Source organism: Maylandia zebra, linkage group LG15 (assembly GCF_041146795.1).
Source record: "Maylandia zebra isolate NMK-2024a linkage group LG15, Mzebra_GT3a, whole genome shotgun sequence".
NCBI classification, from domain to species: domain Eukaryota; kingdom Metazoa; phylum Chordata; class Actinopteri; order Cichliformes; family Cichlidae; genus Maylandia; species Maylandia zebra.
The window spans coordinates 18,266,444-18,294,431 of NC_135181.1; the positions used below are offsets into that span (position 1 = coordinate 18,266,444).

Consider the following 27,988-nt stretch of genomic DNA (forward strand, 5'->3'; position numbering starts at 1 on the left):
CAAAGCCAATGTTTTCACTGATACTGATGCATGAATATGAGAAAAGAAACATTAGCATCCACTGTCAGTGTAATATTCCAGTTAATGTTTTTAGAAAGAACATGTTTCTCTTTTGTGACGATGTTCTCTCTCAATATGAGTTTTTGTAATACTCATATTTATGTACACCAGGCAAAGACTGTTTGATGTTTTACCCTGACAGCTGAGCAAGAAAAAAGTATCTGCACTGGGTGCCACTGCAATACATTCACTCACTAGCCAGTTAATTAGACACACCACTCCAACAGCTCTTTAACACAAATATCTAATCAGATAGTCACTTGGCAGAAACTTAATGAATATGAGCATGTAAATGTGATTAAGATGACCTCAAACTAGATATCAGAATATGGGAGAAAGTAGCTACACCCTTAATGATCCATATTCATACAGCCATAGAATCTTATAATTGCTTTAAAAAATTTGGACCAAGCTCAAGTAGTTTTCTTATCTTCATCCCTTGAACTAATTTCTTTTCAGAGAACTAAGTACAGCAAGGATGTGGATGTTATATAAAAAGAAATTAAGAATCATTATGTAATTTTTTTCAGGAAAATCTTTGATGGTCACTAATTTGATGAGATGATATGATGGATTGACCACAAGGAACAAATAAAGAAGGAATAATTAGAGTAGAGGAAGCCCAAGACATTCAGAGTTTCATTCCAAAGGACCTAAAATCCTGTGCATTTTTAGAAAATATTTGCTAAGTCTTACACGTTCTGCTGCTGTGGGTGTGTTACTTGAAATTCTGTCAGTGAGCTTAAATAATGAATGTGAAATTGTGGAATGAAACCAAAAAGACAGAGGTACCCAGAGACATGCTCTCATGTGATGTAATTACATCTGATTTACCTCTGGAATACTGCTTGTTAGTGTGTCAGAGGATGACGAGTGACAACTCTCGTCATCCTCATCTTCCTCTTCCTCTGAGTTAGACACCTCAAAAGCCCCCTGCTTTCAGTGATAAGGGTGGATATATGATCAAATTTGTGATTTAAAGGAAAACTGGAAGAAAACACTGCTTTTCTATCGACTCTCATCACTCTTCTTTATCTAACAACAATATCAGTAAATATTGAAGTTAAAGTTTTTATTAGCAGCAGTCACCATTTCATTACTCCTGCACTTTCATTCTATTTTTTGAGTTTTATCTGCAATTTTACAAATATAATTTTCTTTTTGGATAAGGTTAGACCTCTTTAATTTAATCTCAAAACACAGTTATACAGCTTTTTAATACCGTAGTACAATAGTGAAATTCCCCCCTAAAACAAAGATTTTTGGACTTCCTTGAGCCTGATGAACAGCTCAGTATAATTATTTTATAGAGCTGTTGTAAGATCTAGCTTTTTTCATTTGAGGGAATTAGCCAAAATAAAGCCTATCTTATCGAAACAGCATTTTGAGACAGTAATCCATGCCTTTGTTACTTCTAGGCTGGATTATTGTAACGCACTTTATTTTAGGGTTAGTGATGCGTCCATTAGGCGCCTGCAGGTTGTGCAAAATGCTGCAGCACGTCTTTTAACTGGAACAAAAAAGTCTGAGCACATTACCCCAATTTTAATTTCACTCCACGGGCTACCTGTACATTTTAGGATTGTTTTTAAAATTCTCTTATTTGCGTTTAAATCTCTCGGAGCTACTACAACCATATACACCTGCCCGTTCCCTTAGGTCCGCCAATCAGCAGCTCCTTAAGGTACCGAAAACTAAGTATAAATTTAAAGGTGATCGTGCTTTTGCTGTAGTTGCTCCAAAGTTGTGGAATGATCTACCCTTGCATGTTAGGCAGGCCTCTTCTCTTTCTGAATTTAAAAGTCTTCTTAAAACATATTTATTCGCTGAAGTCTTTGGCATTGATTAGAGGGGTTGACTCAATTTGTTTTAACATGTTTCAATTTATTTTAGTTTTTAGTTATTTATTTTATTTTAACTTATCTCATTTTAATTTTCTTTACTTATGCTATTAGCATGTACAGCACTTTGTGAACTCTGGTTTTATGTTAAAGTGCTTTATAAATAAAGGTGGTATGGTATTTTTTTCTCACACAGGATTCTAACAGCAAGGTTCATCTAATCCCAGATAATAGAGTGAAGCGAGTGAATGGGGGATAGTCACTGCACTTGAATGATTCACCAGTTCTACCGGGTTTCTGAGCTCAAAGAACACTTTTAAATTTTGGCAATAAGAAGAAATCTTCTACATTGTGATTTGTTTTTCCTCTCCCAAAACAATTTGATCAAAAGCTGCTGAGAACTGCAAGCACAAAATGATTAGAAGAAGGTTTACTTCAATCACGACAGCAAAGAGCAAAGACCACACAAGTGTTATTTGATTTGTTTAGCTGGTTTAGTTATTTAGCTAAATGTTACCTGGACTAGATGTGTGTCCAGCTGTTGCATTTGTCCAGGAGTATGAGAGCCTGTTGTGATTGCAAGAATCGCACTTGTTTCTTCCTCTTCTCTGATCTTGTTCTAGGTTAGTCAAAGAGACGAGAACATTTAAGAAAGAATGGAAGCGGTGACAGAGGCTCATAAAAAAACAAATCCACTGTGTTGAAACAAGGATCCAGTTGGCGACAAGAATGAGTGTTGCTTCATACAGTAGTGCAACATTAAAGTATATCAGCAAAGTAAGGACAGCATCATAAGCACCTTTTGTTGGACCATTTTTTTCTTTTATAGCAGAACAAAATCTTTATTTTTGCCTGTGTGCTAGGATTCAGACATGCTGTACCTCGAGCAGAGAGGCTTGTTGCTGTGTGAGATGTTCCAGCTCCTCGAGTGACTGCAGGAGCAGCCTGGCTTTGGAGTAGACTTGAAGTCCTTCTTCTGCTCTTTGTGGGATGTGAAGCTCTCCTTTGCATTTTTCTAGATCTTCTAACATCCTCTGCATTGAGCACAAATTATCTTGGATCACCTGAAACACGTGTAAACTGTTAGTTTGACATTTTCCCCCATATATATGAGAGAGATAGCAGATAGGTTTAAGCATTCATCTATGCCACTGCCACTTCTTTACATTTACAAACATTTGTAGCTTAAACTGCTTTATATTTCACTGTATACATATTTACATGTTTCTAGTAAAGATTGAAAGAAATGCGCTGCATTTGTTTCTAAACTTCTTATTGAGAAATCTTCTGGTTGTCCTACGTGTTTTTATAACCACAGATCAATTTATACTCCAGTAGGTCTATTTTGTCTTCAAAAATCATCAAAGTGGACAAACTGCTTTTATTAACTGTGCTTCATACAAATGAACCAAGATGGTAAAATCAGACACACCCTTTAAATGAGTTGATCCAGGAACACTGAGCAGTGTAAATACAAGTGTTTTAATTACACCGATGTCATCTTTTATGTTGTATTTCATTCAATTTACTTCCTTGTAAATTGCTCTCAGTGCCATTCAGTTTAGTAATAACAGTAATATTACTATTATTATACCGGTACTACTGCGACCACACTAAACTATTTAAAAAATAAATAAATCACTATCTAATTGCATTGCTGTACCTGTCTGTTGTGCAAATGTTCTGTCAGGGACATATTGGAGTCGTCCATGGAGGACAAAATTGTTCTGATTTTCAGCACATTTTTCTCCACAGTCTTAAGTTCAGCTTCCATGTCCTCCACCACCTGAAATGAAAATTGTCTTAGACATTTAGCTTTGTATGAACACTGTTGTATATGCCCACCATTATAACTAATGTTTATGACACTTTCTGCTGTCTGTACTGTAAATGCTTGCAATCTTCAAAAATCCAGCTACAATGCAAGTACAGAAATTCCACTCAATGTGCCCCAAACTGGAACACTTGATATCGCTAACAACCCAAAAGTCTGAAGTGTTAACATTCTTACTACAACAGCCTGCAAAAGCTGCTCCAGTGGCTCGAGGATGCTGCCTTGCATTTTGAGGACTTGTTGGTCGTTTTGCTCCAGCCTCTCCTCCTGGGCACTGATGTCACACACCGCAGAGATTTCACCCAGCACCAACCTGAAATCCTGCAGGTTCCCCCTGATCATCTCAGAGTCATCCAGGACCAGCTGTAGATCAGAAATTTAAATCTCATTTAAATTTAACAAGAAACATTTGTTAAAGGGAACCCCTTAGGTTTGTTTTTTAGATCAAAATGTTTATTCTTGGACTCTACTCGGGTAGCTTTGCATGAGTCACAGTTCAAAAATGATCTTTATTATCCTAAACTTCACCTTGGTACAGTACCTCAGTTTATCCAATGTCAAAGTCAAATTAAAGTTGTTTCCCACACCTTTAACATAATAAACATAGTAGATTGTATAGTTTTCTGATTTACTTTACTTACTTTACTTTTATTTGATTTTAATGTTATGTTGATATTTTATGACTTGTATATGCTGTTTCATTGCCATTGTGAGGCAATTTGTAAAGTTAATTTTGAAATATATAAGAAATATATACTATATTATTATACTATTATAGTACTTATACTACACTATAATATTGTTTGTGACCATGGAATGGCAATGCATTTTAATACAGGCCTAAATACAGAGGTTTACTGGAGGATACAATCTATGGATACATGTAGGAAAAAATGAAACTATAAAGACATGAAGATTACATAAAACAGATATAAACAAAAGAATTAAGTTAGCGTGCTTCTTCACTGACCTGCAGGGACTTTGCATGATTGTGGAGGCTTTTTGCTGTTGTGAATGAGCAGGGAGCACTGAGCCATGACTGGGCCTCACCTAACCAGCGGGTGGCGCTGTGCAGAATATCTTCTAACTCCTGAAGACACTTTGGGATCTAACATAAAAGACGATATATGGAAAATGAAGCATTCAGTCAAATGGAGTGGTAAGCTAAAATAAATTAAGCATATGTAGCCTACAAATGATTTGTATTTAATATATTTATATTGGTGAGCAGCAATAGTAGTGGCACTAGACCTTGCTGAGAAAGGTTGTACGCTGCTCAACCATCTGTGCTGCATCTTGGTAGAGCTGCTGGGGTTGTGTGAGCTGGTCAATAAGAAGCTGGGCTTGATCCGGCTGCTCTTCTGCAAGATCCTGCACCTCGCTCTCCAGGAGCATCAAGCTGCTGTGCCAGGCATCCAGCTCATCCCACACATGCTGAAGAACAAGACGGTAATGTGGATTAGCATTAGTTCTTAGGAATTTGTAGCTGTTTCATTTGGCTTGAATAAAATTGACAAACAGCTTGTGGAGGTCACTCAAAGTGGCTGGAAGTTGAAGAAAATCTGACTTTATCTTAGTCAGCTATACAACTTGTAACTTTTCAAATGAGATCTGAAGTTAAATAGTTACTCAAATTATAGCATACTTTATAAGTAAAGATAATAATGATAATAAGTAAAGAGCTGTGAATTCAAAGTTGAATTTCACAGTAAAAGACTGGTTCATCAGGTTCATTGCAACAACAAAACTCCCAAACGCAAACTAAACAACATGTATGCTGTGCAGTACAGTGAGGTGTGCCTGTAACTTTATATAGGAGAAACCAAAACAGCTACTGCACAAATATATGGCACAACACAGAAGAGGCACTTCAAAAAGACAAGACTCAGCTCTACAACTACACTTAATGGGTAAAGGTCACACTTTCGAGGATCCCAAAGACAGATAGTTTGAAAGAGGAGTAAAGGAACGACTATCACTGAACAGAGATGCAATGCAATCCTTAGATCCCTTCCCAGATGCTTCCCCACCCACTCACAACAGGTCACAAAAAAAGGTAGGGGAAGGTCTCACAGTGGTAATGATCCACATTTTTGTGAGTGAGAGGTGATGCATCTTTATAAATTTAAAGAAGTCTGGTTGGCTTTTTTTCAGACTGCTACTACTGATTTGGATGACTGAGAACCTACAAAAATACTATAAATGAAAGTGAGCGAGATCACTTTCTCTTCTTTCTTTGCCTCTGCACTAATTTGAATAATTTCAGCTGAGAAGCTTTTGCATAATCTCACTGACAGATGGACACACAAACAGTCAGCACTGAAAATACAGAAAGTTTAAAAAGTTGTTAACAAGACATAATTAAACAGTGGGTTTATTTATTTTTCATACGTGGACACACAAGCAAACAGAAAACAAGGAATACACACACCTTCAGGACATTCTGAGCTTCACTGACTGTTGGACTTCTCTGCTCCAGTAATGCTTTCACCTTCTCCATGCCAGAACCCAACTCCAGCACTCTGCTAGCCAGCTTCTTAACGAGGCTGTTCTCTATGAGCTGTGTGACACATACACAAACACATTTGCACCAACGGACTTTAGCTTAAGATCATTTATCTGTCAGTAACAGATCTCAACAGTTTGAAATCAATTTTCTTGCCACCTTCTCTTCTGCTCTCTGCAGAGACATCTGGAGATCCTGTATTTGCTTGCCTATATCCACAGGAACCTCTGTGTATCGGCTCTGCACACTGTCTGTGATGCACTTAAGCTTGGTCTTCTGGGAAGACAACTCCTTTCTAAGCTCCTGTCAGTGTGGAAAGGACAAAAAATACAGGAATCAGACAGAGACTGGGAGTGTGGGTCAGACATTTAATACTCTACTCCCTCTACTCTACTGCACCCCTGATTTTTTACAAATGAGAGGACCTGGACAGAAGAGTACCTAAAAAAAACAGTTTAAATTGTGTAATTTGCAACTTGACTGTTATATAGCTTGAATTTCTCACTATAATGTGAACAACTTCAAATCTAACAGTCATAAGAAAGTAATATTTCATCATTTATGAATAATGACAATAATAAAGTTGGACATGTTAAACTCTTAAAGATGATTACTTGTTATTACATGCATATAAGAAGCCATATTATTGTTGTTTTTTAATATCTCTCTCTATAAAATCTCAAATACCAAGTTTCAAACATTAAAAGACGAAGCCCACCTGTCTTTCGCTTGGATTCAAACATGCTTCCAGTGCCGGAAGAATGAGAAACACGTGTTTCTGAATCTGTCCCATCTCTTCTTGAACTTGTCGTCTTTCTCTCTCCTCGGCCTGGGCTGCAGCTACAACCAGCAGGTTTCGTTCTTTTAAGCTGTGGGCAAAAAAGTATCTTCTCAGCATACTCGACATAAATAAATAATCACTTTCTAAATGTATATTAAAGAAGTCCCACCTCCTGACATTATCTTGGATCTTCACCAGCTTTTTGCCAATAGGCCCTGGGGAACTTGATAAGCTCAGGGCGTGCTCCAGTCGATGCTCCAGGGAGGCCAGGTCCTGCTGCTCCTGCTCCAAACCTGTCTGAAGGATCTCAGCCAGGGCGAGAAGCTCCTGTGGATCCTCTCCAGTGAAGTTCACAGTGGTGGGGTCTCGAACCTCCGCCTGAAGTCTGGCTAAAAAGCTGCAGCACTGCTCCATCTAAGAAAATCAAATTGAAGCATCAATATCTATGGATCACGTCTCTGTCTTTTTAATCAGAAAACAGTAAAAGTCATTTCACATACTAAGTTCTGGTTAGTGAAAAGCAAAAGTTTCAAAAGAGGTAAAAAATATTAATTCAGTTTTAATTTGCCATTTATTTGTTTTTTTTTTAATGTACGAAAGGCTTTATTGAGATTTAAACTTACGGTTGCAGTAATGTCTTTCCACTCCTCTCCTCTCTGCTCTATGCGTACCATCAGGAGGCCAACATCACGAAGTAATGACAACCAGTGCCTCCAGAGGGCACCAACCTCACCATCCTTTCCAACCCCACAACCCTGCATTGGACAAACAGCTCTCAGGTCGTCTATCCTCCCAGCAAGACCGTGAAGATCTTCCATCAGAAGCTTGAAAATGTAATGAAAGTTAAAATTTAAAATCATGAAAGTCAAACAGATAATGAAATATTTTAAGTAGCCAAAGTCAGCTAGACTAGCACTGTCTTTCTTAAAGCATTTTTGCAAGCATGGCTAAACAGTTAACAATTCTATGCTGTCAAAGTGATTAAATGCCAGGTTCAAACAGATACAATACGTAGAGATAATGACATAAAGCTGACTCTAACCTACCTGAGCTCTTCTTTGTTGGGCAACACATTTGTCATATGATGTCACATGTTCTGCAGCACATTCTGAAAGCCTTTCCTCAAACTGTGAAAGATGTTGACAAATGTCTTTGTAGCACTTTTGGTGACTTTGCTGTCTCAATTCACACCTATGAGAACAAGAAATGTGAAGAAAATACATAAGACGCAAAGGTACAGAGATTTACATTTAGAAATTGAGAACAGCCAAGTACCTTTGCAAGGTCTCAAGCCTGAGCTGCGCCTGGGCCTCCAGTATGGCTCTTCCAACCATTAGCTGGCTGAGGATGTTGATGTGGAGCTGCTCGGTCTTTGGGAAGGAAAGGCAGGGTTCACGAGGTACCCGTTCAACAAGGTGGCAAATATGAGCGTGAAAACCTTTTTCAAGAGTTTCTAAAGCCTCTTGGGTCTGTCTTTGTTCCTCAGCGCAATCCAAAAACCCTCCAGTAGCTGACAAGAATGTTGCCTCAGCATTGTGTAGGAAGCCTATTGCTCCTTGAGCAGCCCAGTGATAATCTTTCAAGGAATCTCTAGCTTGTGATAGCATGACCTGTTGAACAGATGTTACACAATAAAGAAGAGTTTTTGAAAACACCCAAACATGAACCCAAAATATGAACTATATATGAAATATCTAAATAATTTAAGCTTACCATCTGCGAGTGACATTCTTGCATGACTGAATCTCGAAGTGAATATAGTTCCTTGTAGTTCCTCAGGTCAGTTTTTTCTTTCTGTCCCAGATTTTCCAAAACTCGCATCCCAGACTCCATACTTCGCCAAATGACCCAGTATCGTTGTAGTGCAATATCTATGGCTGTTTCTTCTGGACTGACTGGTTCAGTTCCTTCCAGCTCGACTCTTGTGCTTTCTAAGAGTTCTATATAAGCAGGAAGCTCTGAGTCAAACTGTAAACCTAGCAGGAGCTGAGCTTCTAGGTTTTTGATATCATCTGTGCCAAGAGTCTCCCAAGACTCCAAAGTATCAACTATATGATGAATCCTTTCCCTCTCTAAATGAAGAACAGATGGGTGCAACTCCTGAGCTATAACCTCCAGTTGATCTGTTGCTTCTTGACTTTGTGTTTTGACTAAAGGAATCTCAACGAGGACTGTTTGGCATAGTTTAAACCTCTCATCCACACCGAGTGCTTTGTTTTTGGCATTCTGGATTTGCTCTTTGACAATATCTTTAGATTCCTCCATTTGTGTCTTTAGGTGCAGAAACTTTTCTTGTTCAAAGGCACTTATGCTAAGAGCTTTGAACTGGTCTTCCAGTTCCCCGATAAAACACAGAACAGAGCTTCGCTTGGGCTCCAGGCAATGCTGAAGCTCCTGGATTTGACATTGATGCTCCATTAGCATGTGTTTCCATTGTGCAATCACTGAAAGGGTTTCTTGGGTCAAAGGGATCTTCAGCTGCTCTAGATCAGCAGAAATTTGCTTTAAACTATCCTGAATGGAAGATAACTCTTCATCTGAAGTAGTGCACTCATGAATCAGCTCCTTTAATTCCCAGCTGGTGGCTTTCTCATGAGCTAGCAATCCATCTAATTCTGTCCAAAGGCCTGAAAGTCTGTTGACAAGATAGCGGCTCTCTGCTGGACTCAACCCTATGGCTATTTTCCTGCAACTTTCTGACATCACTTCCACCAGTTCTAGCTGGCTCTCTATATCCACTGTGGCTAATTCATGACTTTTCAGGTCGTTCTCTAGCTTTTTGAGGTCCACTTTTGAAATATTCTCAATGTGAGCGCAGGGGTTTCTTTTAGCATGCGTTTCTGCTAACCAGGCATCCATGCTAGCAAGCTCGCATAACAGTTTCTCTCTCTGTTTAAGATCTTTTTCCATGGTGTCAAGAACAAGATCCAAACTGTCAGCAATAGCTTCATAAAGGTCTTCTACTGTCCTCAACACTTGGTCACTTTCTTCATTTTCCATATTAGAGGCCAAGTCTTTCATCTCGTCAACTTGTACTCTCATCTTGGACTGTCTAGATAAAATATCAGCCTGAAATTTCCTCATTTCGACAATCTGAATACGAGCCTCCTCTGGGAAAAGAGCTAACTTTTTCCCAATAGAGATATGATTTTCTGCCTGCTTAGCCCATACAATCAAGTCTCGTAGCTGTTTGTTGATCTTAGTTGGAGAACTGTCACCACAGCTAAGTGTGACAGAATCTAGTTTCTTTTTGGTGACCCCGAGCAAGGAAGCCAATTCCTGAAGACTATGCTCGATTTCATCTTTCTCCTTCTCACCTAGAGAAAAATTGTTGAGAGCATCTGACTGGGACTGTAAATGTATGTAAAGCTGGTTATACAGTTTTAGGTCTGTGGTCAGACAAACACATTCCAAGGCACTTTTGCTGTTAAGGTTTTGACAGTCGGATTTCTGGAGAGCTTCGAGTTTGGCTTTTAGCTGTTCGGCTTCTTTCAAAAGAAGGGAGGATTGACAGGTGGAGTTGGAGGCATGCCGCAGAGCTCTTTTGATACTTCCTTTTAGAAGCCGCCATTCTTCCTGAACATTTCCAAGCTGACCAAGAAGAGCACCTGAACTTTCAGTGTCACTCAAGTGCACTGACAACTGTCTACTTAAGCGTAGCAAACCTTCCATCATAGCTTTCTTGTGTTCCATTGTTTGCAGGAGCACATGAAGCTTTTCAGCCTGTAGTGCACTGCTTCCCAAAGAGTGTCTAACGAAATCCAGAACAAAAAAACAACAATTAGTTAACAGTATCAAATGCCAAGTGCACAAAATCCAGCTCACAAGTTTACTCACAAGCTTGTTTTTTCCTCCTCAGCGGCTATAACCTCCAGAAAAGCTCTGGTGAGCTTCATCTGCTTGTGGTACTGTTTGACCTGCTCCAGTTGTGCTGCTTTGACCTGCACTGTGGCAGAAGCATCTAGCAGTGCTGCGCTCCATTGGCCTGCAGCACTGTTTAAGGCACTTGGTTCACAAGCCTTAGAGGCACCTGAGTTTTTTAAAGTAGCAACTTGTTCCTGCACAGTGCGCTGGTACTCCTGCAGTACACAGATGAGACATTTATAGATATTTGTGCATTTTTTAATTTTAACAAATCTGCATATTCTTGCAAGAAAGACGTAAATACAACTAGAGTGTATACCTTTGCTTCCTCCAGTTGTTTGGTCATAGCTATGACACTGAGTTGGGCTGGTTGATATCGACATGCGAGAATCTTTTGAACAGTTCGTACCAACTGAATCTGTTGTTCACCAGGAGAAGACTTCAGACACCAGTTTAAATCTATATGTGGTGTTCTCTAAAAAAAAAAGAGCAATACAAGAGTTAGACACAAAAAATATTATGTTACAGAAAGTAATGTAAGTGAAAAAATAATATAAAATAGCTACATTTAAGTAATCCAGAATTGTTTACCACATTATACAGCTGGGAAAAATGGACTGAAGAATTATGTTTAAAAAAACATGTACTGAAAGGACATAGCTGTAATAACAGATAGGGCAGTGAAACCAAGAAAACCAAGAAACTGTGTATATATTGTAAAGACAGCAAATACAAACATTCAATATAAATTATCATAGCGATCTAGTTTAGTCTGGTTGGTTTACACTGTTATAACATTTATAACTTTTACCAGGGATCTTTGTGATTAATTATCATTGTCAATTTATAAACTATTTCAGCTTTCCGTGAACAAACACTCAAACTAGGATGATGGAAGCTAAAAAAAAATCCAACAGCTGTATATTGTGTGCAATTAGACTTCCTAACTACAAACAGGAAATCATTGTATCTCATAGATACTTCCTGTCAGTAGCATCAAGGGAACCCACAGGCATCAATCAAAACACTGCCTTTCTTATCTGCTCACTGTCCCATGCACTTGCTATTTTTAGACACATGCATCTGTACTGAAAATCACACAGAAAAAGTAAAAAATATATAGATGCATGTTATATTTCCATGCTATCTTGCTATGTATTATTTGCTAATGCAGATTTATGAGATTTATGACATAAATATAAACAGTAAAGCTCACTTAACTTTAATTCCCTCAGTCCGAATGTTTTGTTCTGACTTTTACAAGTAGCATTTATTAAATGTTCAGCACAGCAAGCCTACAGTAATGCAGTATATTATTATAATTAAAACTGGTTGATACTCACATTTATTATGTTACTTCTTTCCACCACATTCTGGATATCAGAAAAAATATCCTGCATGGTGTGCTTTTCTTTTCCAGAGTTTGCCGGTCCACCTGGTGTCTCTTTAGAACCCAGATCAGCTGGTGAACCCGGGGCCGTCCTCTCAGGCTCCATGCTCTCTGGGATCTGACGCTGAAGACACAGAAGACAGGGGTGGTGTCACATTTTAGCTTTCTTCTTCCCACATGTTTGTCTGTGCATAATGACAGAACTTCCTGTTCTCTCCCTGCTCCACCAGTGCTAAATATTATTACGTTTGACGGTAGCCCGGCGAGTCGGTACAGTTAACACAAGAATGTGCCTGAGAAATAAGCAGTCTGCCCTGGGGGACAAGGGCTCCTTTTATGCTCTCCTGCTAACTTCTTTTAGGAAATAAATGATTTGTTATAGCTTGCCTAGACAAGAAAACAAACACTAAAACAAGGCATGGGATGCTAGGTTACAAACAGGGAGGTGCTTTTTTAAAATATCTTGGACATGACTAAGGTGTATACCACCAGGAGGGTGGAGCTGAACGATGATATGAAAACATCCTGCACGTTTTATGTTTCTAGCACAATACAAAAGATAATTTTTTACACTCAAACACAAGCTTGCCTGAATGGCAAAATGTTATAATAACATTAATGTTCTTCAATGAAATGGTGCACAACCGGCAATGAGTGGTTGTAAATGTTTTGTGTATGACTTTATCAGTCTCTTGCATCATTTCAGAGGAATTCTACTCCACTCTCCTTTACAGCACTGCCTCAATTTCATTGAGGTTTCCATCCATTCATTTCTGCACAGTTCTCTTTAGGTCTTTTTGTTGTAGATTGGCTGCTGTGCTTGGGATCACTGTCCCGTTGCATAGGGCAGTTGTGGCCAAGCTTTAGCTGTTAGGCAGATGGCCTCATATTTGGCTCTAGAATACTTTTATTTACCAAAGATTTCACAGTTGAGTGAAAGAATGCAAGGTGCCCGGGTCCTTTGGCCCAAATCATCAGCCCTCCAATGTTGTGCTTGACAAATGATATGAGTTATTTGACAAATAACTGGTATGTGGTGCTTTGCATTATAGCCAAACATCTTTTGGTCTCATTAATCCAAAGGACATTGTTCCAGAAGTCTTGTGGTTTGTTCACATGCAGCTTTATAAACTTAAACTTTATAAACTCCTGGCATCATTTCCAAACAGGCCATACTTGTTTAGTCGTTTTTCTAATGTTATGTGATGAAATGTAACATGGTAAATAGACTGGTTCTTATGTAGCGCTTTTCTATTCTACCTGAGCACTTTACACAACATGTCTCATTCACACAAGCACTTTTTTCTATGCTTAAGTCTCTGCCTGATATTTAAACTCCAACGAATGCATCAGAGAACAACCTGGATTTAGTGTCTTGCCCTAGGATGTTAGCCATGCAAACTGGAGAAGTCAGGGATTAATCCACCAACTGTTAAGTAAGTATTAAGTATTACATGGTGTGACCTTTGATTGAATTTGCTGGTCCACTCTTGAGAAGTTGTTGCTACAGTTGCTACAGTACATTGTGTTAACACACACCTGAATGCTCCAGATGAGCAAAGTGCCCAAAACTTCTGCTTTTATAGCAGAGGTCACACTTGCTGGTGACCAGTTAATCAAGTGCATCCAATTATAAATAAACAACGTGGCTTTTATTTGTCCTTTTAATTTATGTGAAAACATTACGTGTGTGCTGAGTTTTCACAGAATTGCAGTCCTGTGAAAGTTATGACAAGGTCAGATGGTCAATGTGCTTGTGTAATAATCTGGGAACTTTGTAACTGACTGTTCTATTAAAAATGCTTTAATTATGCCGATAATGAAAACATCGAGTTGTCTTAAAAATATGATTCCAAGCCTGGTGTCAGTTTCATTTACACCTTTTTTCATCCTCTTGTCTGTCGTATCTAATGTCTTATCTTCTTTTGGAGCTGCTGCAAGCAGGGCACAGGCATGCAGCTGATATCACAAGAAAATCCCAAAAATCTTGTGGAGGCTTGCAAATGTGTGTACTTGCATGCTGCATAACTTTAGTTTGTGTAAAACACAGTGACAGCCAGTTTATTCGTTTCACTGTGAATTTCCCATAAAGAAGTTTGAAGGGATTTGAGCAAAATGGTGGCATTTGAATGGAAAGTGTGAAAAGAAAAAATGTATTTAAAGAACACAAATTCCCACTAAATTTAGGACAAACTTTTTTGATAACTTCACAGTTGCAAAATGTCAGAAACACAGCTTCTCTCTCCCACACACATATTCTCTAGCGTTAAGGTAACATAGGGAAATAACAATGGTTGTTAAATGTCAAACAAGCTTCATGTAATTTTAGAAAAAAGGTACAGATGAATCACCTAGAAAGTTTGGGTTATTCATCATCAGGAAGTTCAAATGCAAATTAACACTTTTTATGGAAAGTTCCAGAGACTGTCAGCTTACAGATCACAGCATTAAGCAGCTCTGAATTTATTTACAGGTATTTACAGTCACTGACGCCTTCTAACTGCAAACAGGGGGAGTTCCAGTCTTTCCAGCCACCTGCTGGTTTACCACCTGCTATGCCAGAATTACAGCATCTAACCAAATTACCACTGATGATGATAAGTGAAAAAAAAATTAGAAAAACATAATGGCTTTTAATGCCTGTCTGTTAGAATATATATATATATATATATATGTCGATTGCCTAGCTTCTTAGACATATTAAGTCCGGAAAGAGCAGAACTGTGAGGAAAAATCCAGTCAGTAAAATTTTCAAATGGCACCTACCTGTTCCTGTGTTACTCCCATGTCCTCTAGTGCTGCAGGCAACTTCCCCTCATTTTTGTCTTTTGGAAGCGAAGCAATGTCTCGTTTTACTGGCAATTCTGAAACTTTACATTCTGTGCTTTCAAATTCATTTGCTTCCTCTGTGTTTTCTCCCTTTGGCACCTCCTCATATGCTGCTTCTGTGTTACATACAGTGCTATCAGGTGTCACTTGTTTCTTGCCAGAAGCAAATATATGTGTGCCATTTAAGGCCTCCCCACTTTCCACAGAATCATCCACTGTGCTCTCTGTTTGCTCCCCAGAGTCACAGAAATCTGTTGTCTCCTCTAATTTGACATCTGGAAATGTTGTTTCTGCTGTCTGTGCACCAGCATGCTGACATTCAGCAACAGCGCAACATGATTTAGAGGATTTCGACACCTTGTTAAGCTTTAAACCATGGGTTTTGTGGTTTTCTCTGCATGGTAATTTGGCACTTGAACAGTTTGCTTCTTCCAAAACTGTATTCACTAACACCGAGGGGTTTGATTCAGGACTTGTACAAGAGTTTGGGAAGATAACCTCATCTGATCCAGCACTAATTAATGTGGTAAAGTGCCCTGACTTATTCTGAGGAAATGCTCTGCTGGAAACCTCTGCAGGCCTAGCATTAGAAAACTGTGTTTCCTGTGAATATCCGAGTAAATCAGGGCTGTTGGCTTTTTCACGTTTCTGCGTGTCGAATGGCTGCGGCTCAATGTCTAACACTATGGTAAATACCTTTGCTGGGCTACTTTTGACACATTTAGAGAAATTCTCCTTTTCTTGCACATCGGCGGCTGCCTCACAAGTCTCTGATTGTGCTTCAAATGTGCACTGTTGCAATCCTTTGTCTGATTCCTGACTGTTTGACGTCATAAAGACTTCAGTTTTCATCTCTGGGAATCCTGTACCTGAATATTGTGTGTTTTTTTCATCCGAGAACCTCGCTTCCTGGGAGCATAAACCAGAATTGTCCCTTTGCTGTATGTCCTGTGGGTCCATATCCAATACAACAGTGAACACGACACCATCGTCCTTACAGTGTTTTCCCTGAGCATTTGTATTTGACTTGAATGTCTCCAATTGTGGTTCTAGATGATTAGACACAGTATGTTCAGAGGCAGTAGTGGGGAAGTTGTCTGGCTTTGTTGGTGGTAATTCTATCAAGGATGTGACACAGTGTGCTGAATCGATTGCTTTAGTGTTGTCTGCACCTACAGCTGAGAATTCTGAGACAGCGGTGAAGGTGGTGTCACTCTGCAATGGTGTGTTTTCTTCCTGAGCTATTAAGCTTTTGTTAAGCGTAGGATGTGAGTCTGGCACTAATGCCCCTCTGTCATTTCCAGAAAGTGCCCTGAGTGCACGATTATCTTTTAACCCAAGATAAGACTTCAAGTGTAATTCTTGTGGTGTTAAGTGGCGAGATTCTAGCTGGGTCTTTAAAACATTGGGAGTTTCTGAACATGTGGCTAAGGCATCATCTTCAGTTTTTACCACGGCTGCTTGTTCTTGTTTTGTGGCATCGGCTTCCACATTTGAACCTCCTGATACTTCTGTATGAAGTTTGGTGCCTTTGGTTTGACTTTTGTTGTCATTCTGATTAGTTTCAGAGTTTTCCTGGCTGTGTGGTGCACAAGAGAAAGGCGAAGCTGTAAGACCCACTGCTGTAGTTTTATCACTTGATGCCAAATGAGGTGCTCCACTTTCATTTCTTAGACTGTCTTGTTCACTTCTGCTTGGCAAATCTTTGTTTTCCAGTTGCACATTGCCATGAACGCGAATGACCTTTGAAATAAACAATATTAAAAACAATAGTAATGTTATGGCCATAAATTCACCAAACTGTACATTTCTATGACAAGGGAGACACTCACCAGGTGTTTAGATTGGGTTTCAAGTGCAGACTGGCTTTCAGTGAGTGCACCTGAAGCATTTTTCTCCAATTCCTGTGCCACATTTGTTCCCAGGCAATTAAGTAGAAAATCTTGCTCTGAGAGTACATTATAAAGTGCTTGTTGAAGCTGCAAACCTTCATCCAGAGCTCCCTGTGACAGCACAGACAGATACACAAGCTAAAAAAAAAGAAGGGTAAAACAGAAACCACGCACTGCAAAAACATCTGGTTTAATCAAGATTCGTATCTTATCTAACTGTAAACTCTTATTGATCCCGATTGTTTTGGTTTGAGGTCACAGTGTGCCTTTTAAGACTGCTTAACCTCACCACGGGAGATCTCACTCACTGTAATTTTGCTTCTGTGTCAACAACAAGCGACAAGTCAAGGTGTTTTTTCCACCTGAATTACTTTTGTATTTCCCAATATGCTTATCCCCTAATCCATATGACAGAAGATGTACTGATCCGGTTCAGTTATAATACACTATCATTTAAGGAGACACTTTACTGATGCTAGAGAAACGAAAGATGACATGAAATATCAATTATGACAGGTGCACTGTAAATACACAGCAGGGAGAATACAGCAGCTTCAATACAGTGGTCAAACAGCCCAACCATGTCCTGTTATATTACAGCTGTAATAAAGTGTCGGTATTGTGGGGAGATATTGCAGGGAGATTTGCTGAGATGGAGAGTGCAGACAAACTGTTCGTTTAGACAAACATAACATTTATACAGAAATATTCAAGTGTTTTTCACATTCTTCACCATGCATGACTCTCTGAATACAAGAGGGTGCATATGTGGCAAAGAAGGCGTGTTAACACATATAGGTTCTATACATATACATTTTTGACCAAGGTGATGGTCAACACTGATGTTAGATGAGAAGCCCTGGCTTGCCGTCTCTGCTCTAATTCATCGCAAACGTGTTCTATCGGGTTGAAGCCATGATTCTGTACAGGCCAGTTCTTCCATGTCAGACTTGCTCATCCATGTCTTTATGGACCATGTAGACATGTTGGAACAGGAAGGGCCCATCCCCAAACTGTTCCTACAAGGTTAGGAGCATTAAATTGCCCAAAATATCTTGGTATTCCTAAGTAGTAAGAGTTCCTTTCATTGGAACTAAGAAGCCGAGCCCAACTTCTGAAAAACAACTCCACACCACAATCCTCCGTCCACCAATCACTCTCTCCATGTCTCCACTGCTCTAGAGCCCAGTTGCGGCATGCTTTACACCACTGCATCTGACCCTTTACATTGTGCTTGGTGATGTAAGGCTGATGTAAGGATGTTCTTGAGCTAATCCAAAGGCCACATGAAGTTTAAAGGTCTTTAGGATTGACTCTGCAGAAAGCTAGCGATCTCTGCGCACTATGCAGCATCTGCTAATTTCGTTCGAGGATATTACGTGTCCTACTACTTTGTGGATGAGTTGCTGTCATTCCCAATCACTTCATCTTTGTTACACCATGAACAGATAACTGGAATATTTAGTATTGTGGAAATTTCAAGACTATACATGTTGCATTCTGTCACAGTACCATGCTGAAATTCACTGAGCTCCTGAGAGCAAACCATTCTTTTACAAATGTTTGTAGAAGCAATCCGCATGCCTTGGTGCTTGATTTTATATACCTTTAGAAGTGAATGGAACACCTGAATTCAATGATTTGGATGGGTGAGTGAATACTTTTGGCTACTCACTCAGGCATTCATTTGCAGATTTTAAAAAACAAAAGGCAGACAACAAAAGGTTTACCTGTGCATATGAACCAAAGCTTACATTTGTTTTGAAACTTTTGTTTATTAATTAATTAATTTATTTATTTATTTATTCCATGTATCAGAAAAAAATACTGAACACGCTGAGCTTTACCTGGCTATGCGTTGATGGTTCAGCTTGTACTCTTTGGCACCACTCTTGCATCTGGTTGGTGAGCTCTCTCACTCTGTTTGCAGTGTTTTCTGCAAAATCCTGCTTCTTTTGCAAAAAAACAGACCTGAGGCTGGAGCGAGACCACAAGCAGTGAATGAGCCGTACAGTATTTAGAACGAGTGCATTTTCAAAATAACCCTCATATTCCCTCACATATTCAGAGGATGTGTAAACCCTCATATATCTTCACTGCAACAATACTGATGATGAACTAAGTCATGTTCACCATCAACCCAAGTTACGTTCTGCTTCAAATAGTGCAAGTTTCGCACAAGTCTTTTCTTGTTATCTGTTGGTAGGCCACTTTAATTGTTTTCTTGATACTAAATTAATATTTTCATCTTCATTTTACTTTGAGAGCAGTCTTAAAATCCCCAGAAATTTCTAAAAGTCAAAGTTAACAAATCATTTCTCACAATTAGCACTGCATATTCAGTTGATAAGATGAATAAATACAGGAATGATTAATTATTCCATTTTAGAATGAAGTAAAGCACCTGCCAAGGTCTTCAGAAATGGCACTGACAGTCAAAATGATATCTGCAGGAAGGGCTTCCTGTGTGCTGGTCGACTCTCTGGCCCTCTGCAGGTCTTCAGCTCTTGCTGCCAGCTCTGTCAGGCTGCTATCACAGCTCTGAGAGACACACAAGTCCTTCTGTTTAAATATTGTGAGCTGTCTTTTTCCAATTTTTATTTTTCAGATATATATCAACATTTTGAAGTATATGTTCATGTTACCTGTATCATACACCACTGTTGTTTCAGCTGGCTGATATCAGGCAAAGCTTCATGGGTATTGGAAAGATTGCAGACACCTTCAGCCAGGTCTTTAAGAGCTGTCTGCACATACAAGGCTTCTTTTTTAACTCGCTGAATGCTTTCATCACTGTTCACTTGAAGCTGTGCCAGAGTCTCTCTGATTTTACTCTCTAGTGCCCTCTTGTGGTTTTGAAGGTTGCTGACTTGTTGGGTGAGACTTATTTGGGCCTCAGCTGCTAAACTAACTGTGATGGAGTCCTTGAGAGTTACAAGCTGAAGAAGATCTTTTTCAGTGCCAGTTACTTCTTGTAGCAAAACCTAAAAACAGTGACAAAAAACCCCCAAAAACAGTGACTATAGGAGAAACCCCTGATAGATGATTACATTTTTGCATATCCAACATTTCTTCAGTGTAAATTCTTTTTTAATATTGTTAAACAATGGTTTTTTTTAATGTAAGAGCTTGTACACAGCTCATCTGGTCTGTTTACTTAATGCATCTCACCTCCAGAGCTGCTATGTCAGTGTTTGTTCCTGCTGAGTTTTCTTTCTGGCCTTGACAGGCTGATATCCTTTCCTGTAGGGACATCAATTTGTGGCAACAGCGCTGCAGCAAGTGGCCAAATTGTTCCTCGTTACTCGCACCTTCCTCAAGGCGGGAACACACTCCCTGTGGATGATAGAGGTAAAACAAGCCACACTCAGAAGGCTTACACACAAATAGACTGAAACACAACCCATTAACTGACCACACGTCATGCTCCAAAAGTGTTCATATCACATTATGATAAAGTGGATGAAACACAACCTGCTGCTGTATGTATTGTGACTTTAATGCCAGAGTCCTGGCCCAAAGGAAATGAGCAACCCCTGGTAACACTGTCTATCACACAAGGAAAATAAGAAATGAATGAATGATGCTAATGTACATTTAATTTATCCCTATCATGTCATATTATACTACAAGAGCATAGAATTTAAAAAAGAAAAAATAAGTAAACAAATAAAACTCTTTACTCTGAACTCTGAGAAATAAAGTTAGGTCCATAATTCGCTGCACAAAGACAGTTCTTGTAGGTGATTTTTAATCAAACAGCCAAGATTTTATTCAGACTTTCAGCTGTAGCAGCAGACGTAATATCTGAAATACATTCAAAATATTGACTTTCAGTTTTATAGCTTTCTTTTCTTTCATCTTCAAAGAGATGTCAGCACGAGTGAAGGAGGTCATTATTATGCAGAAAAACCAAAATAAACCTATTAGAGAGACAGCAAAAACTGTAGGAGCGGACAAATTAGCAAGCTGGTAAATTCTTAAAAAGAATGAATGCACTGACCAGCTCAGCCACACCAAAAGTCCTGAAACACCACGTAAGAAAACTCAAGTACATGATGACAGAATTACTGTCAACATCTTCAAATCAAGTCAAGAACACAATCAAGAAGAAAGACATATCATTGTCAACCAGTAAAACCTGCCTGCATGAATGGAAATGCAGAGGGTTTACAGCAAAGGGCAAAGGACTGGTTACACTGAAGAACATCAATAGTAGGAAGACCAGATTAGACTTTGCCAGAAATCATCTAAAAGAGACAGAACAGTCCTGAAAACGATTTTTTTTGGACAGATGAATGCAAGATTAAGTTGTACCAGAGTGACACAAAGAGGAAAGTATGGAGGAGAGAAACAGCTCGTGATCTGAAGCATACCACATTATCTCTGGTCTGATGGTGAAGGGGGCGTTATAGCATGGGCTGGCAGTGGAACCAGGGCACTAGTGTTTATTGATGATGTGACTGATGATAGAAGCATTAGGATGGATTGTGAACTGTACATGAGTATACTCTCTGCTCAGATTCAGACAAATGCTGCAAAACTGATCAGACACAGTTTCACAGCGCAAATTGACAATGATCCAAAGCATACAGCAAAAGCAACAAAAGAGTTTCTCAAGGGCAAGGAATTGGATATTCTTCAATGGCCAAGTCAGCCACCTGATAAGACAGAAGGCAGAAAGACCCACAAACAAGCAACAGCTGAGAGTGGCAGCAGTAAACAGGAAGAGCATTTTATTGGAGGAAACAGCATTTGGTGAGTTCTAGACTTCAGGCGCTTCTGTTTGTTTTTCTAATTATTCTTCAGCCTCTAACACATAGAGCACTGTATATAAAATTGGCTGCAAATCCCAAATAATATGATTTTCCCCCCTGAACTTTTGGTTTTAAAGTGGAAACTCATTGATTGTTTTTATGATTTTTTTTTTATTTAAACTCCACTGCAGTGGCAAAACTACAAACACTGTGACAAAAAATTTATCTTGTGATCTTACCACATCGTTACCACCTAACAATGTGCAAATAGTGTTAGCTCAAAGACATTGTTGAATAGACATCAGTTAACTATTATAAGTGTAATTTTACCTTTAGTTCTGCCATCAGTGTTGACCAGTGGGTGTAAAGCAGATCCCAGGAAGAATCTTTCCAGATGCTGTCTCTGGTTTGCTCAATCAGCTCATTTCTCCTCTTAGACAGGCTGCTAAGCATTAACTGCAAGGATTCAGTTTCCTCCTGCAGTTGAAGGGCAAGACAGCATCCTTGTTTACGCTCAGCTGTGCCAGGACAGGGAAATAAAGTGGGAAGCTGATCTTTTTGGCGCTGCAGCACTTCCACTTTGTGGCAAAGCTCCCTCCTTTGGTCCAGGTAAAAACAAGTGACCTCTGGATCAGCTTTTAGAGCGCTTAAGAACAATAAGAACAAGAGATTAGAACCATTTCTGACTAAAACTGGACCATGAAAATTATTTAGTTAAATCCCAGGATTTATAGCTGTTATTATGTAATGTGTAATAATTTTACTGCTTAGTTTCATTAGATATTAGATTCAGGAAAGGTCCACCTGTTTTAAACGGACTGAGTCTATTATGGTGCTTTTCTACTCTCCCTCAGCACTCGAAGCACTTTATACAACATGCCACATGACCCTTTCACACAAGCACTTTCTTCTATGCTTTTAGGTGCTTTCTAGGTAACATTCATACGCATTTATATTCTAATAGATGCATCAGAGAGCAACTTGGGGTTAGCATCTTTCCCAAGGATATTTGGCATGCAGATTGGAGGATCGAACCACCAACCTTCTGATCAGTAGATGACCCGCTCTACCTCACTCACCTGTAATACGGTTCAACTGACTGCAAAGTCTCCCGCCACTTCTCCTCTGCTCTCTGAACAGTGTCCTGAACTTCCCTCTTCAGGTCATCTTCATTCAACACCCTGTGGCACAGACCATCTCCAGTAACTCTGAGCTCTTCCAGGCGAGCCTCCCCCTCTAACTCGGCACTCAACACTGCCTGCAATGGATTTTGTAGGGTTTACAAGTCAGTATATAACCTTAGTAAAACAAAAAAGCAGTTATAAAAAATCTCCAGGATTCTGCCTGTATGACAGATACTGTCAGCTTTGAGACACACATATAGATTCCAGAAAGTTCCCTGAATCTAACATCAGCTCTGCACAGCAAATGTACACTCCTTAGTTTTGAACAAGTTGGAACAAATGTAGAGAAAAAGAAAGCACCTACATCACGCCCTCATGTGACATTACACACAACTGTAGGCACACCCACGTCACAATCACTTATATGAGAGTAAGAAGATTTGTTGTTCAATATTCCACAAGCAATCAAGCCTTTCTGTCACCTCTCCACACAGGTACTTAGCACATGCATGTATGTATGATACAGAGCATACTTTCTTATAAAATGCGCTAAATAAAATCTGTGATCTAAATGACATAGTGAAACTGAGTATCTTAGTATGTGCAGGCAACATTTTCTTACTTGAGCACAGTGAAGTTTTTGCTCTAATGGAGTCTGAATCCAGGGGCTTTCAGCAAGTGGAGAGTCTACAGCTTGTCTCAGATCACTGATCCATGATTGTGTGGACTTGAATAAAGCCTGAAACACCTCGATTTCCTCCCTCAGAGAGGAATGCGTCTCCTTACAGTCACCTTGTATTTTAATGTGTGAGTTGTTGTATCGTTCCAACAGCTTTTTACTGTTCTCCACCACCGCCAGCTGCTGAAGGTTGCTTCTTTGTAAAGATGACACAAGCTGACTGAGGAGCTCTGTCCTCACCCTGCAGAGAAATCAAAGCTGTAAATGCTAATAATGGGGTCAAATCTAATGTTTCCATGCTAGAGTCAAAGCACACTGAAGTGGTAGATACTACTGTGTGGACTTCTGTGTGTGATATTAAGCTGATAAAAAATAAAAGTGATAGTAGTTCATCAGCATTACATCATTGCATTTTTTAAATTAAAAAATTTACTCCAGCTCGAATATAAAATATATGTAAAACAAGTGCTTTTTATCTACAATATAACAGACCTTTGCGTAATTAAAACACACATGGAGTAAAGAATGAGTCACCTGACAAAACAATACACAGTTTCCAAGATTCCTGACACTTTGGTGAGCATTAGTCAAAATCACAGCACTGAACACTTGCATGTTTTTTTTAGGTTTGTTTGTCTTTACTGTCACTCTGCTATTCTCACGTTTTCACATTTCTGCCTGATATGTAGCACTGGCAGCACTGTCACTTTCCATCCTTCAAAAGTCTAAAGTAAACACATCAGCCTCCATATCTTTATTTGTAATCAGGAACCGCCAACATATTAAAATATGTGTGAATTTAAAATACATTGGAATACTTCAACAATAATATCAATACTGCTCATATGTATTGTTGTAAATAAAAAAATAAAACAGTCAGGTAAATGTTTAAAGCATATTTTCAATTATACTGCAAAGTATACATATACTATATGTTATCAGGCAGTATATACGGGCCATGAACACATACAAGTTGTTGCAAATCTACATTGAGAGTGACACACCTTCAGGAGAAAGGTTTACCTTTGTTGAAGCGCTTCTTCTTCCAGAAGACTTTGATCCTCTTCCTTTGCTGTTTTTTCCTCAGCAGCATGAAGCCACTGCTCCAGATGGTCCCTCTCTATTTGCAGCCTGAAACACACAAACAGCATAAATACGTCCCATGTGCATACCACAAACACATTAATTTGCTCAATGCTCAATGCTATACGTTCAAACGACATTACAGTGAAAAAATGGTTCTGCCACATAATTCATGACTGACTCAGGAAACCAGACAAACCTGTTTTGATGTCTTTCTTCTCTTTGGTTTAAGCACTGTGACTCTGTAAGACTTTTTCTGCTTACAGCTGTTTTACGTACAGAGTAAGAGCAAATTTGACTGGATGGTAAGTTTCAAGGATGACTCTGATGAGCGATTAATTTTTTTTGTTTTGTTTCTAAATCCCCCAAAAGATCGAACCTTAGTAATAATAGGAAAACAAACTGAGGCCAAATGATGATCATTTTATCTTCTGGTCTGAGACGTAGGTCATTGTTGGCATAATAACAGCAATAAAAAACTTCCTCTGGAAATTTTCAGGCACAAGGATTGAAAAGCAGCCAATGTCTAAAGTAAAACTTTGAAAGTCTTGAAAAGTGACTCAAGATTATTGCACAACACTGCACAAGCATGCACTGTTTTCAAAATGTTTGGCACAACAATATTACTCTTAAACAAACTTCCTAATATAATTTATTTCCTGTTTTCTTTATGACAATTCCATCCATCCATTCGCTTCCGCTTATCCTTTTCAGGATCGCGGGGGGCGCTGGAGCCTATCCCAGCTGTCATAGGGCGAGAGGCAGGGTACACCCTGGACAGGTCGCCAGTCTGTTGCAGGGCCAACACACAGGGACAGACAACCATTCGCACATTCACACCTAGTGACAATTTGGATTATCCAATTAACCTATCCCCACAAGCTGCATGTCTTTGGACCGTGGGAGGAAGCCGGAGTACCCGGAGGGAACCCACGCAAACACGGGGAGAACATGCAAACTTCACACAGAAAGACCCCGGCCTGATGTTGGAATTGAACTCAGGACCTTCTTGCTGTGCGGCAACAGTGCTAACCACCGTGCCACCGTGCTGCCCTATGACAATTCCATGATGACAAATTGTCAAGTCACCAAGCACGTGTTAGACAAAAATTCCTGCCCAGCAGCTCTCTTAAGTTTGCTTACATGCCACATTAATGAGTGGAGGCTTCAATTTCCTTTTCATTGTAGATGCATGTATCTGTACACATTACACAACACAGATGCACCGCAACACTGTTCTGTATGTGATGTCTATTACCTGTCCAGATCACGCATATTCCTCTCAGTCTGTTCTTCTACTTCAGAGAAGAGCTGATGGGTCTTTCTGACTTTTTCCTGTAGCTGGATCCCTTCCACGGATAGACTCTGTAAGCTATCTGGACCTGTAATAGAGGCCAAGACATGCACGTCCTCCAACAAGCTCTCTGCCTGCTCATCCTGGGACTGGAGCTGCTGACACAACTCCTGCAACAGATAAAAGACAATGCTAATTTGATATTATCTTGTATCTATTGGTGTGTTTTATGTGTTTTCATTATTTCATATGTCTTATTTAAGCCCTTACCTTAAGTTTTGCAAGCACGTCTGCAACATCAGGACCACAAAGAGTAAGGAGGGAGTTTTCAATCTTCTGCAGGGAGTTGAAACACTCTTCCATCCTCCCAGTGATTTGCCCTTTAGTAATCACCATCTGCTTGTAAACATCCTCAGCTTCAGAAACGAGCTCCTTCAACTGCTCTATCTTCTTCCTCATCTGGGTTCCTACCACCTTGACAAATCAAAATGAATCATAAGAACTGATGAGCAAAAAACCCTTTGTAATAGTGAAAATGACTAAACAACTGAAAATGTAATCTAGATTCAAGCAGGAAATAAGTTCACAATTTCAAACAAAACTTGGGACATATTTCATTCAAAGTAGATCATATGAAAACATAGAAAACACATCAAATGTTTAACTCTTTCCTGCCTGGATGCCTACTGGGGGGTAACCCTTGTTTCTCTTTTTGAAACTGAGAGTTTTCTGTCATATTTCAGGCCTGCCTCCGCAGTAAAGAGACTGGGTGTGCATCAGAGATTAGTGAGGGTTACCTCTGTCTATACAACGTTCTAAGGCTACGCTTGGAAAAATCAGGTCTTATTCTAATGGTCATCAAACCACATCTGAAAAAAAGTTGTGACAGGGCCATGTTCACCATTGTGTAGGATCCCCTCTTCTTTAACTTTTCCAACCTTCTTTTGCCCCATCACAACTTATTTTTAGATGTGTTCCTTATTTAAACATTTGATGTGTTTTCTTTGTGTGAAAAAAGATAAGGTGTTGCATTTTGTCTACATTTTACACAGTCAAATATTTCTGGAAGTGAAACAAAAAACCAAAACTACTGTGTTTGTCTTTATTTCCGTCTAAATAAAGAAAATAACACCAGAGGAACAATGCCTACCTGAAGCTCCGGAGGGGACTCTGCGCTCTGAAGCAGTGTCTGAATCTCAGTGGCTCTACGGTGGAAATGCTGTATACTTTCCTCTTGAAGCACAATCTCATTCTGGTAACAGTGCGAGTGAGGTAAACATCATTATAGTTTAACTTTGAGATCATAACATAACTGAATGATACACAAGAGCTCCGTTTTACCTGTAGTGTCTTGATGTCATCCTCACACTGAAAGGACGGGCACTGAGCAAACACAGCTACTTTATCGCTGGTCCAGCGCTCCACTTCTGACCCCTGCTGAAGGACCCCGTCCCACAGAGTCAAGGCTAGATGTAGGTTTTCAAGGCAGGACTCTGTTCTTTCTGATAACTGCAAATAAGTTAAATATCAGCAAAGTTAACAACCTAGACCTACAATAATATGCATCTTTATCTATCTCATTTAAGATCAGCAACATTCGAAAATAATAGGAAATAATAGGAAATTGGGTGTAGTCAGGTTAATGTATATTATTACAAAAACCTATTATTTCAATTACAATGTCAAATAATCAAGCACCAAGGTTAAACAAGCGCTTTTGTGTTTTGCTGTAGCTTTGCTATTTTTTATCTTGTTAGAAACAGCTGCCCTCTCATTTCTGAAAAGCGATCATTTTGCACCAGGTTCTGCCTCTTAGTATCCTCTTTTCCCTTAGATTGCTTTTACAGTTACATCCTCACATCACCAGCTCTTCTTGGAGAATGCAACAGATTGAATGTGATATCACTGGAGTTAAAAAATAACTTTCATATCACAAAAAGAATAAGTCAAACCTCCAAAGTTATGGAAAATAAATCTTTTTAAAACAAAACATGCAAAAAAAAAAAGACAAAACTAATTTTTTTTAAAAGACAAAGTTAACAGTGTAAAGTGGA

The 27,988-nt window shown here is 39.2% G+C and overlaps 1 protein-coding gene across 9 annotated transcripts in view; it reads right to left on the reverse strand.

Annotated features, from left to right (window-relative positions):
- Positions 1-27,988, reverse strand: part of syne2a (spectrin repeat containing, nuclear envelope 2a) — an 88,099-nt gene that overhangs the window by 41,796 nt on the left and 18,315 nt on the right. For 6 of the 9 annotated variants that reach the window (XM_023152059.3, XM_024805180.2, XM_024805177.2 and 3 more), the window contains 32 exons: positions 27,276-27,443; positions 27,085-27,186; positions 26,205-26,408; positions 25,899-26,104; positions 24,581-24,688; positions 23,501-23,798; positions 22,834-23,012; positions 22,085-22,400; positions 20,169-20,333; positions 19,643-19,981; positions 19,402-19,538; positions 18,845-18,974; positions 16,938-17,108; positions 15,043-16,848; positions 12,230-12,400; positions 11,206-11,361; positions 10,860-11,101; positions 8,736-10,773; positions 8,298-8,632; positions 8,069-8,213; positions 7,646-7,846; positions 7,192-7,436; positions 6,960-7,110; positions 6,401-6,544; positions 6,167-6,295; positions 4,987-5,169; positions 4,706-4,843; positions 3,913-4,098; positions 3,565-3,687; positions 2,783-2,965; positions 2,419-2,520; positions 895-996 (listed from right to left, as the gene is read on the reverse strand). In XM_023152059.3, coding sequence (XP_023007827.3) covers positions 895-996; positions 2,419-2,520; positions 2,783-2,965; positions 3,565-3,687; positions 3,913-4,098; positions 4,706-4,843; positions 4,987-5,169; positions 6,167-6,295; positions 6,401-6,544; positions 6,960-7,110; positions 7,192-7,436; positions 7,646-7,846; positions 8,069-8,213; positions 8,298-8,632; positions 8,736-10,773; positions 10,860-11,101; positions 11,206-11,361; positions 12,230-12,400; positions 15,043-16,848; positions 16,938-17,108; positions 18,845-18,974; positions 19,402-19,538; positions 19,643-19,981; positions 20,169-20,333; positions 22,085-22,400; positions 22,834-23,012; positions 23,501-23,798; positions 24,581-24,688; positions 25,899-26,104; positions 26,205-26,408; positions 27,085-27,186; positions 27,276-27,443 — 9,303 coding nt within the window. The remainder of the gene's footprint in view (positions 1-894; positions 997-2,418; positions 2,521-2,782; positions 2,966-3,564; positions 3,688-3,912; positions 4,099-4,705; positions 4,844-4,986; positions 5,170-6,166; positions 6,296-6,400; positions 6,545-6,959; positions 7,111-7,191; positions 7,437-7,645; positions 7,847-8,068; positions 8,214-8,297; positions 8,633-8,735; positions 10,774-10,859; positions 11,102-11,205; positions 11,362-12,229; positions 12,401-15,042; positions 16,849-16,937; positions 17,109-18,844; positions 18,975-19,401; positions 19,539-19,642; positions 19,982-20,168; positions 20,334-22,084; positions 22,401-22,833; positions 23,013-23,500; positions 23,799-24,580; positions 24,689-25,898; positions 26,105-26,204; positions 26,409-27,084; positions 27,187-27,275; positions 27,444-27,988) is intronic. The other 3 variants (XM_076874047.1, XM_014414557.3, XM_024805179.2) reach the window with 3 other exon arrangements.